Source organism: Lepidochelys kempii, chromosome 2 (assembly GCF_965140265.1).
Source record: "Lepidochelys kempii isolate rLepKem1 chromosome 2, rLepKem1.hap2, whole genome shotgun sequence".
NCBI lineage: Eukaryota > Metazoa > Chordata > Testudines > Cheloniidae > Lepidochelys > Lepidochelys kempii.
Genome location: NC_133257.1, coordinates 69,937,266 through 69,951,995, shown reverse-complemented (window position 1 = coordinate 69,951,995; position 14,730 = coordinate 69,937,266). Strand labels below are relative to the sequence as shown.

The following is a 14,730-nucleotide window of genomic DNA, read 5'->3' as shown; positions in this document are numbered from 1 at the left end:
GTATGAATGAATGTGTGAATAAATATGAAATTGAATGGAATGTTATAGCTATAACTAACTGCTTACTATGATTCTTTCTGTATTCACAATAAATGTGGCATTTTGCCTTTTCCCCTTTAATAAGATCCTGCTGGTTTTTATTTTATTGGTATAAAAGCAGAACCCCCCGAAAAGTGATTTAAGAGTTCTAATTAAACATATTCATAGAGCCCAGCAAATGAGGATATCCGCAGATCATTTTTGTGGATTGTGGATCGGCTGCAGATACAAATTTTGTATCCGTGCAGGGCTCTACAGATTCCGTCTCCCAAAGCAAACATCAGATCTAGATACCAATTTGAGAGCAGTGATGTATAAATGGATGTACAGAAATCCACATAGTAACCCAGCTAGTAGTTTATGATGGAAACATTACGGAGGCACATCACTGATACTTTTGTCTTAAGAGATTGAGTCGTAAGACCCTGAGGCACTCTCACCCTAGCTGAGTCATAACAGGTCTCACCGTACAACCTGTTCCACTTTGCAACTCCTAAAGTGGAAATGGCATTTTCTTTATGCTACAAGTCTTGCTGACTTCCTAAAGTCTTCAGTTCTAGTATATACATTAAAAAAAACCACACACACACAAAACTGCAAAACCCTTTTTACATGGGGGTATGGAGCCTTGTTTCCTCCAGAAAATAAGGAAGTTTTGGAAAGAACTATGAGATTGTCTCATTCACACACAAATCTTCATTTTTTCTATATATTTGAAATTAATTTGTAAGAAGACTGTCTCTGAAGAATATGGTGAAAATAAGATCAATTAGTAAAACTTTTGCAACTGTCTCCTCACAGAGGTAGTCATGCTCTCTTTAGTAAAAAGAAGAGTCCCGTTTTAAGGGCTCAAACATGAGTCCATCAGCCTTGTCAATAACAAATTAAGATTCCATCATGGAACTCGTTCTCTAACGCACAAGAAGAAGTTAGGATACCTGAAAGGTCTGGGCTGCAATGGTGTGACACCTGAGAGACAAGCTGAAATGGCAGGTAGATTCACTTACTTGAACACAAACTGATGGCCCTCCTCCAAGTGAAAACTTCAGCTATAGCAAGGGAGCAGCTACGATAGTCTGTTCCAAGACTACAAACCTCTTTGGTGCCAAGAAATTCTCCAGACTCAATAGGTCAATAGATGCTTGATTAGTAGCAGGTTTTTTAGACACCTAGCAATCTCCAGTCATTGAACAAAGACATAAACCAAAGTGTTCCTTAGAAGCCAAAATCAGCATAGGTATTAATGAAAATCTAGCACCAAAAAGTTCAATTCTTGGACTCAATGAAATCTTGCTGCTTGGCAAGCCACCAACAGAATTCTCCAGTGCTGGGGTTGCATCTGACTTGCCTGGCAGCACACTCTCTTCCAGTGCAAGGGCAGACAGCCAATCATAGGTCAGATCCAAGGACTGGATACTCAGGACTCATCAGCTAAGGCCCAGGGCCTCTGCTGCCAATTGGTGCAGGCATTATGTGTGACGGTCCTACTTACCAAACAGTAATATGAGGAGTGGGCTTTCCCAGCCTAAAAGAGAGCTGGTGTGTATATCCACCACTGTTTACATGGAGAAGCACAATGCACAAAGTTTAAACCCCACTCTTAGCCAAACAGGCTTCCAGGGGTTTGATAAACAGCAAAGTGCCCAGAATAAAAATGAACTATAACACAACACTAACACTAGAAATAAAGAGAGTCTTGGATCTGAAATCCAAAAGTCACTCTAGGCATGGAAAATAATATCCTTACATCCATAACTGTCTAAAGAAAGCAAGAAATTAGGGACATATGCTTTTACAAGCTTGGCTCCAAAAGTTCAATTTCACATGAAGTCCTTATGATGTCCTGGTTTCCATAAAGTTTCTAAAGTTTGGAACCACAATAGGAGCATCCCATAGGCAATATGTAGAAGCCACCTCAAAAATGACCAGGGACACTGATGAAATTGAAAGGCATCAAATTTAAAACGGATGAGGATGATACTGGTCAGATTTTTTTTTTTTTTTTTAAACCACACACTGCATAATTTAACAGTGGATTTACTGTCACAATGTGTCACGGCCAAGTGCTGAATTAGGCATTTATATGCATGAGAAAATAGTTTGACAGGTTATACAAGTGTTTGCAAAGGACATAGACACCTATGTTTCAGGAAATAAGCCAGCTGCTAACAATTTAAGAAAATACTTCCAGTGTGAAGATTACATCTTAATTGTCCATAATGTGGTTTCTTCCACATTCCTCTGAATAATGTGGTAGTGGCAACTGTCAGACAGAGGAGGCTATTACAGATAGCACAATGATCTGATAATATCATAAAACTGCCATATGTTTTTATTATAATGTTTGGTAAATTGAATCCCCCTCATCCAACTCTGCTCGTGTGCCGCGCTGCACCTCACCGCACCACCTGCTAAAATTCTGAGAGCATGGGAAGATAAAGAGATAAGAACCTCCCATTCTTTCCCCTCCTCTGGAGGAAAAAAAAAAAAGCTAGCCACTAAAGAATGAGAAAGGCAAAGAAGCAGGGCTGAGATCACCATGTGGTCTATGACAGTGGTAAAAACACTTAGGTCTTGCCTATTCTACAGCCTCCACTATTTCCAACACCACTGATAGTGAAACCATAATCAACTATGGGTTCTAAGTTCGCCACTGTAGGTGCAGATGTATCTTTAGGTGCCCCCCTGCCTCTGATCACTTCCATGTCATACTCCGCTTTGCCAGGTGAGAAACTGAGACACCTTTACTTCAATCCACAGGTTTCTCTCTCCACCGCACTGAAGGCGGGAGATGAATTGTTTGTAAGAGGTGCTGAATGTGGGCCAGGAAACACAGCTATCACATTTTAAAATAAAAAGGCAAAGGGCCAGCAGGGAAGTGAGTACTGAGAGTGCTGGGCTATCATTCAGATGGCTCTGCAGATTAGTTCAAGGGGTTGCCTTTACTATATACAAACCAGATGCTGAACTCCACAACAGCATTCAGCCTTTCCCCACAACACTGCTACAGATCTCTCAAGACTGCTGCTGCTTAATGCAACATGGGATGCCTCTCCACTACTTTTGCCCTATGAGGCAAGATGCTCTTCTTCCCAGAAAGAAGAGTTAAGTCATAGGATGGACACAGACAATCTGAGTTTCTCTTAAAATAGACCAAGATTGGTCTTTTGCTCACCCTGATTTTCAGTGTTAAAGAGATGCAGGCTACAGTTTAATGCCTTGTTTACTGGGTAGAGTCCTGTTACTCCTGACCAAATTCTGCACAGAATTCATATGGCCTGCATTTTTTTTCTGTGTCCCCCCGCAGAAAAATGCAAAAAAAAAAAAATCTCCCAGGTGACATGTGCCTGTTCCCTAGCAGCCCAGGCAGAGCATCTGGAGCAGTCTCAGAGATGGGGGAGAGGGGCTGGGAGTGCATGCATGGTTGATCACCATTGGGTAGGGAGGTGGGGCTGGGCGTACATGCGTGCCAACAAGTGACAGAGAGAGAGAGAGAGACTGTCCCTCCCTTGCCACTGCAGCTTGCTGGCATGGAAGGGTAGAGCTTTTTATTATGCACGAGGCAGACTAGAGGCAGAAATGTAGCAGCCTGCCTGTTAGTTAATTGATCTCATTCTCTGAGGCACAAATGTACCAGCCTGACTGTGTAGTAACGTTGTTAATGTTCCTATTGTTAGTTAGCTGTTCCCATTCTCAATCAGTTCCCCCAGGATCATAAAACTTGTGAGAGTTTTAAGGCTCCTACATTGCCAGGGTGATGTAAAAGAGTCTTATAAATGACAGTGAGGGAATCCTCAGATAGGAAGATGTATGTGCTCTCTCACTTTTTCCTGTGACACAGTGGCAAAATGGGGTTAGATTACAGCTCAGGATTTATTTCACTTACCCATAAAAAAAAAAAAAATTAAAGCAAATAAAACATTTACCAAGCAGTCAATAAAACATCTGGACAATCAGAACCAAGCACTTCCTGAAGTACCCAGCCAGGTCCAGGAAAATGATTAGCACAGGGGTGGGCAAACTTTCTGATCTGAGGGTCACATCTGGGTATGGAAATAGTATGGCATGAATGCTCATGAAATTGGGGTTTGGGTGCGGGAGGATGTAAAGGCTCTGGCTGGGGGTGCAGGCTCTGGGGTGGGGCCAGAAATGAGGAGTTCAGGGTGCAGGAGGGGGCTCCGGGCTGGGACAGTCTGTGTGGGGGGTGAGGGCTCCTGCTGGGGGTGTGGGCTCTGGGGTGGGGCTGGGGATGAGGGGTTTGGGGCGCAGGAGGGTGCTCCAGGCTAGGACCGAGGGGTTTGGAGGGTGAGAGGGGGATCAGGGCTGGGGCAGGGGGTTGAGGCATGGGGGACTGGCTCAGGGGTGCAGGCTCTGGGTGGCGCTTACCTCAAGCAGGTAGGGGCAGCGTGCGGAGCCCCCGGCTGCCCCTATGCGTAGGAGCCGGAGAGGGGACATGCCACTGCTTCTGGTAGCCGCATGGAGGAGCGCCCAACCCTGCTTCCCAGCTGGAGCAGAGCAAGCCCCAGACCCTACTCCCCAGCAGGAGCTCGAGGGCCGGATTAAAACAGCTAGCGGTCCTGTAGTTTGCCAACCCCAGATTCTCAAAATTGTATGACTTTCTTTTCTTTTCCTTTTTTTTTTTTGGGGGGGGAGGGGGAGTGGCTGTTTGGTGTTCTGTAATGTAATTTAAATGAAAATCTAGGATTAGAACTGGAATGCAGGATATTAGTTACCAAGTGTTTGTAACTTAACTTTCATGTGTTTAGGAAATGCTGAATAGTTATTGTGACTTTTTTCTGTACTGTAGTTTAAATAAATTACCAAAACAATTGAAACTGGTTTGATTATATTGAATTATTTTGACAAATAAAATATGCAGAATTTTGCAGAATTTTTTGGTGCAGAATTCCCCAAGGAGTATCTGATGCTTGCTATCAAGAATTTTAGTTGTCTTTTAATGCAACGTAGCTGAGAGAAATAAGCAGAAGGGTCAGCTTTGTATGACTGCCATCTCTCCAGACTCCCCCAAAAAGGGCTTTGCAGAACACAGCAGAAGTCCACAGACCAAAGTTTGAGAACCTTTATACTAACTACATGAATAACCAACAGTGTGCATTTTCTATGACAAAAGAGTGCATACAATTCAAAAATAAGTAAATATCAATTCTTAAAATTAGCTTCTCACAAATATTCATGCTGAGTAAAACCTGGCCATTCGAAAGCTTGCAAAAAGCAGAGACTTACACGAATAGTCAAATTGAAGTTAGCTGATGAATTTGAGCAATTTTCCAATATTTTTCTATTTATTCATTCAGTTTAAGTTATTTGCAATGAAGCAATACACAAATCAAAACTTGGTGTGCTTAAGTAATTCACATCAATACTTCTTAAACTTTTTTTTAAATAAGCATATATCTGCACTTTTTCAGTAAACAGATAGCCAGTAGTCAACCGAAGTGATGAGTACCCATAAATCCCACTGATTTCATCTTTCCACATTTGTCTAATGGCCTTACAAAATATAATCTACATCAGGGATTGGCAACCTTTCAGAAGTGGTGTGCCAAATCTTCATTTATTCACTCTAATTTAAGGTTTTGCATGCCAGTAATACATTTTCACGTTTTGAGAAGGTCTCTTTCTATAAGTCTATAATATATAACTAAACTATTGTTTAAGGTTTTTAAAATGTTAAGAAGCTTCATTTAAAATTAAATTAAAATGCAGAGCCCTCCCCCCCAGAGCAGTGTCCAGGACCCGGACACTGCGAATGCCACTGAAAATCAGCTCGCGTGCTGCCATAGGTTGCCTACCCCGATCTACATAGTAGCCTTGCATTTGAAAACAGTGAAAAACCAGAAACAACATAGGTATTTTCAGGAAGCTCACTCAATAATATGGTAACACCCTCTTGAACAGGAATATCTGATTAATGTATATTATTCCTGTATAATGTCTTGAAACAAAAGCTAACTGTTGTAAAGATTGTTTTGTTTCTCATATTTACATGGCAAGGATTTGTAAGCCTGTTAAAGCTTCCTAAATAAATAGAAAAAAAGGAGTGAAAAGACGACAAAAGAAGTTATATACTTACGCATGTGGGCAAATATATTTTACATGTGGACTTCTGATACCTGCAAATGCTTCTGCCCAGCCATGTCTGTTGGAGAAAAGTATGTTAAATGGCATTTTCATGTGCTAGTTTAAATGTTAACTTTAATAGTTAAGCATTGTTGCCATAATGCTAAAATAAGAGGGAGTGTCAGGTCATTACAGGTGACATTTCTAAAAGAACCTAAAACAAAATGCATTACCTATGTTAAAAGAGAAGTCCTTCCTTTATAACAAGTAGCAAACGCATCTAAAGAAAACTAGTTTCTTGTCCAATAGTAGTTGCTCACGCTCTCCCGCTCTCTCTCTAAGAAAGCATCTGCTATAAGCCTGTCATTGATACATTTACGTGTCAGTCTATTCAAAGACATATAGACAAGGCCACAAATTCAATTGTTTTCAAACTTTTTTGAATATTGCTATAAAAAATGTCTATGCCGCATAAAAACAACACTAAAAAACACTTATAATAATTGTGGTTCTTCAGGATGTTTTGTGCATGTAGCTCTCATGCATGGTGTGGCTGAACCTCTTGCAAAAGAATTCCAAAGTTTCAAAAACAGCAATAAAGCAGGAGTCACGTACGTGCCCTTCATGTCCTCTCACCCCCTCTTCCAAGAACATAAAGGGCACCATGACTCCGGTCACCCCCTCAAGTCTTTCTCATCACCCAGAGTCTCACAAGGTGTCTGAGCTGCAGGAATGGAGGATGGATTGAGGGATTCACATGCACAGAACATCTAGAAGAACCACAGTTACTATTAGTTGAGTAACAGTTCTTTCTTCGAGTTCCTATGCATGTGGCTTCCACTCATGATTATTAACAAGCAATTCAGTGATCAAGAGGGTGGGAGCTAGGAGCTCATCTGAATAGACTGTAGGACACATCTTCCCCTTGTGTATCCGCTCTGGAAGCGGATACCAAGAAGTAATGACTAGCATACACATGCAAGTTGTTGCTCTGCAATTTTCCACAACTGGTATCCTACTAAAGCACATTTCTGAGGCAGGTTGTATGGAATGAAGACAGTTTGGACATGTCATACTTTCTCATTCCCCAGCACTCTGCATTATAAAGTAGTGTTGAAAGTATGCAGCTCTGGTAAATCAATATCAGTGATGATGGTAGCAGATGTGAATACAAATATTCAAACTCTTTAGGGGAAACTTGATACTTTTGTTCAGCTCTTTGAGGTTGCTGAGATATAGACTACTCCACAATCTAATTCCTTTGCAGGTTTAAGAATTCCCACATTAATAGGAAGGGCTATCCTGTCCTGAGTGGCAGGTTGCAAAATATCAAACAGTTTATCTGCCTTGTCTTGAACCATTTCCAATGGAACGTTATTCCTCAGGGAATTCTACGCCAAAAAATTGAAAATTCTGCGCACGTTTTAAAATTCTGTAAATTTTATGTGCCAATAAATAAATGTGGCTCCAGCATGGCAGTGGGGAGCACAGGTCACTGGCTGCATTGAGATAGGAGATCACTCTGAAGCCCTCACCACCTCCAGTACAGGGATTCAGCAGTGAGGCTGCACCTGACCCTGACACAGTGCAAGGGCTGGGCCTGACCCAGAAACACCTCAAGGCCCTGCCCCGCTGTGCCAGGCGCACCAAATGTGGCTGATCAAGCTCAACCCAGCAGGATCCAAGTGTGGAGGGGCTTAATGTGGGGTGGTCCAGATGTGGGGTGAGAAGTTTCTGTGTGGGGCAATCTGGGTGCAGGAAGCTCAGTGGGAGATCTGGATACACAGGGGCTTATTGGGGCATTCCAGGTACAGGGGCAATGGGACTCTGCAGGGGATCCAAGTGATGGTGGTTGGGCTCAGTGGGGGGGTCTGGGTGTGCTGGCTCAGTGACGGGGTCCAGGTGCTGGGGCTTGATGGGGTGGGGGTCCAGGTGCAGCTGGTTGGGGCTCAGTGGGGTGGGGGTCTGGACGCAGGGGTCCAGGTGTAGGGGGGATGGGCATGTCAGGGTGAGGGTTCGATAGGCCTGCTTAACGGGGGAGCCCCAGCTGCTGCCAAGGGGATGCCGCATGTTGGGCTCCCACTTTCCCCTGCGATTCCTCTATCTCCTTTTCTTCTTCATCATCTTCCCCTCACTCCCACATTCCCCTCCCCCTACCCTACTCCACCCCCCTTTTTTCTCCCACTGCCTCTTCCCCCACTTCCCCTCACCCCCCTTCCCTCATTTCCTCCATCCCCCTTGCCCAGCCTCACCGCAGGCACTCACTGTTACAGAGAAAATAGGAAGGCTCCCAAACACACAAAAGGGGAACACAACTGGAACTAGGACCCAGGAGGCTGCAATCAGCTGCAGAGTCAGCAGAGCCCGAGACCTCTGAGCTGGGCAGCTCTGTGTTTGCAGAAATGGGGGGGAAGGGGCGCAGTGGCACGTAACCCCGTGTGCCCCCCCCCATGCCTCACCTCTGTTTGGGGGGCAATCCCTCCCAAAAACTGCACACACAGTCCAACCCTCCCTGTGAGGCTTTCCTGCCGTTTTCTGCAGGGAAAAGCAGGAAATCTGCAGGGGGGCTTTTTTCTGCAGGCACACAGTCCCGCAGAATCCCCTCCAGGAGTAGAATATGTAGAAAGTTTGCCATTCTTTTCAAAAATTCCTGATATGTTTTAAAAATCATCCCTCATTAAGGGTGTGGAAGTTTCTTCTGGGGAAGGAGGAGAGAAAGCATTGGCTGAAAGTTCATCTTGCACCTCTTCATCCTCTCCCCCAGAGACACTGTGTTGAGGTTCTGATATCAGGATGACTTTGTTACACCCTGACACTTCATCTGAAGAGTCCAAATGGAATCTCTGATGAAAGCAGTTCTGAATGGTCAGTTCTGAATGCTGAAATCACAGGGGCCAATACATCCAAGCCTGAAATCCAGGCAGATCCTTTTGGTACCATGCTCTTCCTGTGAGAGGATTTTCTCCCTACCACATTCAGCAACTCCTTTGATGCCTGGAATTCTGCCCTCCTCTTTTGTTGTACCAGGGACGATACAGCTTCCTTGTGGGAGATCTTAGAGTGGTCTTTAACTCCATGGGCAGCAGGGATTACTCACTGCTCCAACAGACAAGCCCGAGAGCACTTAAAAGAGCAGTGCCTACTAGGGGGGTATGGAGATCAGTTACCTCCCTAGTTGGGGGGGGGAGCGCTTACAGGCTGGGTCCCAGATAGTATACCCAAGGATCCCTGAAGCAGCCGCCGTTCAGAATCAGACTGAGGTCTTATTGATTTCTCCAGGAGGAACAGCCTCAGTCTATATTCCCTAGATTTAGGGGTATGTTTTTAAAAGTCCTATAAATAGCGCACTTTGATGGAACATGAGCCTCTCCTAAGTAAAATAGGCAGAGGTCATGTATGTCTGTGAGAAGAACTACTCTCTGACCCAATGTGCATGACTTAAGTCCTGGTAAATGGGGATCTGGCATAAGTCTGTACTGGAACCCTATCTAAAATGTTTTTTTTAAAAAACTAGCTAACAAATGAAACTGACTATCCTCAGGAGGCTGACAGATTAAATTGACTATCAGGAACAGACTAACAAATGAAATTGACTGACTAATATAATTAGCTAAATGAAGTAACAAACAAGGAAACTAAATTACCTTACACTAAGAAACACAGTAACTAGCTAAAGCAGATGCTACTCTATTCTGACTTTCTGCCAAAAGGCAGTTAGAAGGAGCTGAGGGGGAGTAGGGATATGCTGCCCTTTATAAAAGGTGCATGCACAACCCCTGCTGGATATTGCTATTAAAGTTCCTAAACTCCTGTGCAAAGAACACAACCACACCATATATGGAAGCCACTTGAAGATGAAGTTTGATTTATTAAATCCAAAAAGCTAGGAGATTTGAAACTGCAGACAGGACTCTATCCCAATTCCTACTGTTGTCCCTATAGATGTATATGTTTACATACAGTGGATGATTCTATACACCTAAGGTTGCAGTAACTCAAAACAAAACCAAGTAGATTAAAGATTAATTTCCTTGCTTTCAAGTAATCCAAATATCTTTCGCCTCAACACCTCCACACAATGGGGGTCAGTGAAAAATTAGAGTAATTCTGCATTTAAAATTGGCATATAAAATACATAATTCAGTTTTTGATGAGCTGCATGTTCTTCAACATGCTGAACACAGCACTGAGTTTCAGAGCTTTCTTATTCCCCCAGCTATCACAAACCCAGAGGATGGCATGGATGTGTGGGCTCATTTAGTAAGCCCAGAGCTCATTACCACAAGTCCTGCAATGTTAAATTTAATAAAACTAACCCCAGCGGAGGTGAAAATATAATCAGACAGAAGCTCGATACCCATGAAAGTAAAAATAATTTAACAATGGAAAGGTATTGATAAGGGAAGAAAGTAAAGTAGTAGTCTTAGTGAAGTCAGAACAACATGTCTCAGTATGGCTTTGCATGACTGGACTCTTGGTGGCGAAGGAGGCAAAAAGTAGTATTATTTACCTAAAAAGAAAAGGAGTACTTGTGGCACCTTAGAGACTAACCAATTTATTTGAGCATGAGCTTTCGTGAGCTACAGCTCACTTCATCGGATGCATACCGTGGAAACTGCAGCAGACTTTATATATACACAGAGAATATGTTTCCACGGTATGCATCCGATGAAGTGACCTGTAGCTCACGAAAGCTCATGCTCAAATAAATTGGTTAGTCTCTAAGGTGCCACAAGTACTCTTTTTCTTTTTGCGAATACAGACTAACACGGCTATTACTCTGAAACCTATTATTTACCTGTAACTAGTTCTTTGAGGTGTACATACCATCTCAGCACTTAAGTCTTAACCCTCGCAAAAGCCCTAATCCATTAGGGTTGTGCACGTGTTCCCTTGAGGAACTGAATATTTGGTGGAAGATCACATAAATAAAAGCCTCAAGTCTCCTCTATGCCTTCCACCTAATCAGACTCCATACTAGACGCGCCAAAGTCTAAGTCTACTTAAACTTGCGTTAACATTTAGTTACTACTTTCTCCTTACTGTATTGAACCACTTATTTTGGAAACTAGTAGTACTAACAAGTCAAAAAGAAACTGTCTGAGGAGAACTAATTAAGCAAGGATTTTGAGATTCTTTCCAACTGGGCATCAGAACTGCCAAGTTGAAAAAGATACATTGCATAAATATACAGGTGTGTACTGAAATCTTTATAGCAGCCATATATATTTCTTTTACTCCAATGATCTCAAATAGGAACCTGACTACTCTGACTGCCTGTGACAAATATATAACAAAAATAAAAGAGCTGCAAGTCCCCAGAAAAACTCCAGCAAAACTCTAGTCTGAAACCTATGAGACATTTTGGAAACAAGCGAGGATGTATTGAACGTAGTCTAATGTAGCTTCAATACAGTCTGGATATCATCAAAATACAACACCAAATTTAAGATTTATCAGAGCTGCATACTTTCAACACTACTTTATCGCACATAATGCTGGGTAGAGCCCTGTGTAGATACAAATTTATATCTGCGAATGTGGATATCCACAAATATAAATCGGTAACCATGGAACCACAAGGCTCTCCCAGGAACCGCAGTGGCAAAAGGAGCAGAACGTGGGGCCACCGTTCCCAGGAGCCAGCGCCCCGTGTGGGCAGCTCCTCCGGCATGGCTGTACTGCCCACAGACCCACCCCCGTCCCTTCCACGCAGCTGTCTGCTTCCCCTGTCTGGGGGCATGCATGCTGCTTGGACACAAGAGTGTGACCAGAGACAGCTGCTGGTGAGCCAGGTGCCTGCCCCAGTAGGCAGGGCTGGGGGTGGTACAGCCACGCCGGAGGAGCTGCCAGCGTGGGGTGTTAGCTCCAGGGAGCAGCAGCCCCATGTTCTGCTCCTTTCGCCTCTGCGGTTCCCTGGAGAGTCCTACGGTTCCACGGATACCAGCTTGCATCCGCGAGTATACATTTGTATCCACACAGAGCTCTGATGCTGGGGAATGACGAAGTACAGCGTGTGCCAAACCGTCTTCATTCCATACAACCTGCCTCAGAAAAATCCTCTGTATCTTTTGGCCCAGAACAATCTCAAACCAAGACCTATTCATACAATGCAGCCAAGAAAATATGAGTACCATCATTATCAGGTCTTGGAGATGGATTGGCCCTGTGCTTTGGATGGACACTGATTCCATCACCAGAATAGCACTAAGGTGGACACCTGAAGGCAAGTGAAAATGAGGCCCCCCGAAAACAACATGGTGAAGAGCTGTGGAAGCTGAGCTGAAAAACCTGGGGCACAGCTGGGGAACCATTGAAAGATTTGCCAGAAACAGACAGGAGTGGAGGAGCTTCGTCGCTGCCCTAAATGCCAGAGGTGTAATGGGTACTAACTAACTAAATGTTTCTTAACCTGACAACTAAAAGGTAATAACAGGTTTGTTTGAAAATTATGTGGTCTTTAGAAGGGTAACTTGATCTTTTTCTTCTCCAGGACCATAAAACCACCCAGTTTCTTTCAATGATCCACTTCAAATCCTACAATCCTTCCTAAAATATTTGGTGTCAAGAAAAGGAGTGGAAGAACCAGAAAATTAACAGGTAACACTAACTATAACAAGTAGGGTTTCTTCAGGTATGTTGGCAACAAGAAGAAAGCCAAGGAAAGTGTGGGCCCCTTACTGAATGAGGCAGGCAACCTAGCGACAGAGGATGTGGAAAAAGCTAACGTACTCAATGCTTTTTTTGCCTCTGTCTTCACTAACAAGGTCAGCTCCCAGACTGCTGCACTGGGCATCACAGCATGGGGAGTAGATGGCCAGCCCTCTGTGGAGAAAGAGGTGGTTAGGGACTATTTAGAAAAGCTGGACCATTGGGCCGGACGCGTTGCATCCGAAAGTGCTAAAGGAATTGGCGGCTGTGATTGCAGAGCCATTGGCCGTTATCTTTGAAAACTCGTGGCGAACGGAGGAAGTCCCGGATGACTGGAAAAAGGCTAATGTAGCGCCAATCTTTAAAAAAGGGAAGAAAGAGGATCCTGGGAACTACAGGCCAGTCAGCCTCACCTCAGTCCCCAGAAAAATCATGGAGCAGGTCCTCAAGGAATCAATCCTGAAGCACTTACATGAGAGGAAAGTGATCAGGAACAGTCAGCATGGATTCACCAAGGGAAGGTCATGCCTGACTAATCTAATCGCCTTCTATGATGAGATTACTAGTTCCGTGGATGAAGGGAAAGCAGTGGATGTATTGTTTCTTGACTTTAGCAAAGCTTTTGACACGGTCTCCCACAGTATTCTTGTCAGCAAGTTAAAGAAGTATGGGCTGGATGAATGCATTATAAGGTGGGTAGAAAGTTGGCTAGATTGTTGGGCTCAACGGGTAATGATCAATGGCTCCATGTCTAGTTGGCAGCCGGTGTCAAGTGGAGTGCCCCAGGGGTCGGTCCTGGGGCCGGTTTTGTTCAATATCTTCATAAATGATCTGGAAGATGGTGTGGATTGCACTCTCAGCAAATTTGCGGATGATACTAAACTCGGAGGAGTGGTAGATAAGCTAGAGGGCAGGGATAGGATACAGAGGGACCTAGACAAATTGGAGGATTGGGCCAAAAGAAATCTGATGAGGTTCAATAAGGATAAGTGCAGGGTCCTGCACTTAGGACGGAAGAACCCAATGCACAGCTACAGACTAGGGACCGAATGGCTAGGCAGCAGTTCTGCGGAAAAGGACCTAGGGGTGACAGTGGACGAGAAGCTGGATATGAGTCAGCAGTGTGCCCTTGTTGCCAAGAAGGCCAATGGCATTTTGGCATGTATAAGTAGGGGCATAGCCAGCAGATTGAGGGACGTGATCGTCCCCCTCTATTCGACATTGGTGAGGCCTCATCTGGAGTACTGTGTCCAGTTTTGGGCCCCACACTATAAGAAGGATGTGGATAAATTGGAGAGAGTCCAGCGAAGGGCAACAAAAATGATTAGGGGTCTGGAACACATGAGGAGAGGCTGAGGGAACTGGGATTGTTTAGTCTGCGGAAGAGAAGAATGAGGGGGGATTTGATAGCTGCTTTCAACTACCTGAGAGGTGGTTCCAGAGAGGATGGTTCTAGACTATTCTCAGTGGTAGAAGAGGACAGGACAAGGAGTAATGGTCTCAAGTTGTAGTGGGGGAGGTTTAGGTTGGATATTAGGAAAAACTTTTTCACTAGGAGGGTGGTGAAACACTGGAATGCGTTACCTAGGGTGGTGGTAGAATCTCCTTCCTTAGAAGTTTTTAAGGTCAGGCTTGACAAAGCCCTGGCTGGGATGATTTAATTGGGGATTGGTCCTGCTTTGAACAGAGGGTTGGACTAGATGACCTCCTGAGGTCCCTTCCAACCCTGATATTCTATGATTCTATGATAACATATACCATAAAACATTAACCATATGACCATACTCACTATAAATAGGGGTCTACTTAAATCACAGATAAATCACATAAATTTTTTCAGGTTGGTCACAACATATATAGAAAATTTTGCAGATGTGTATTGTTACCCCTACTTCTGTGCTGCTGCTGCTGCTGGCACTGCCTTTAGAGCTGGGTGACCCGCCAGCAGCCGCCACTCTC

General features: G+C 44.0%; 1 protein-coding gene across 7 annotated transcripts in view; it reads right to left on the bottom strand.

The window, feature by feature from the left end:
- The window catches only part of LYPLA1 (lysophospholipase 1), a 43,445-nt gene that overhangs the window by 15,878 nt on the left and 12,837 nt on the right, over positions 1 to 14,730 (bottom strand). For 5 of the 7 annotated variants that reach the window (XM_073331175.1, XM_073331172.1, XM_073331170.1 and 2 more), the window contains exon 3: positions 6,134 to 6,199. The exons of the other annotated variants lie outside the window; for them this stretch is intronic. Coding sequence is in view for 3 of the 5 variants with exons in the window: in XM_073331172.1 (XP_073187273.1) it covers positions 6,134 to 6,199 (66 nt within the window). In the remaining 2 variants the exon portion in view is untranslated. The remainder of the gene's footprint in view (positions 1 to 6,133; positions 6,200 to 14,730) is intronic. 7 annotated transcript variants of the gene reach the window in all.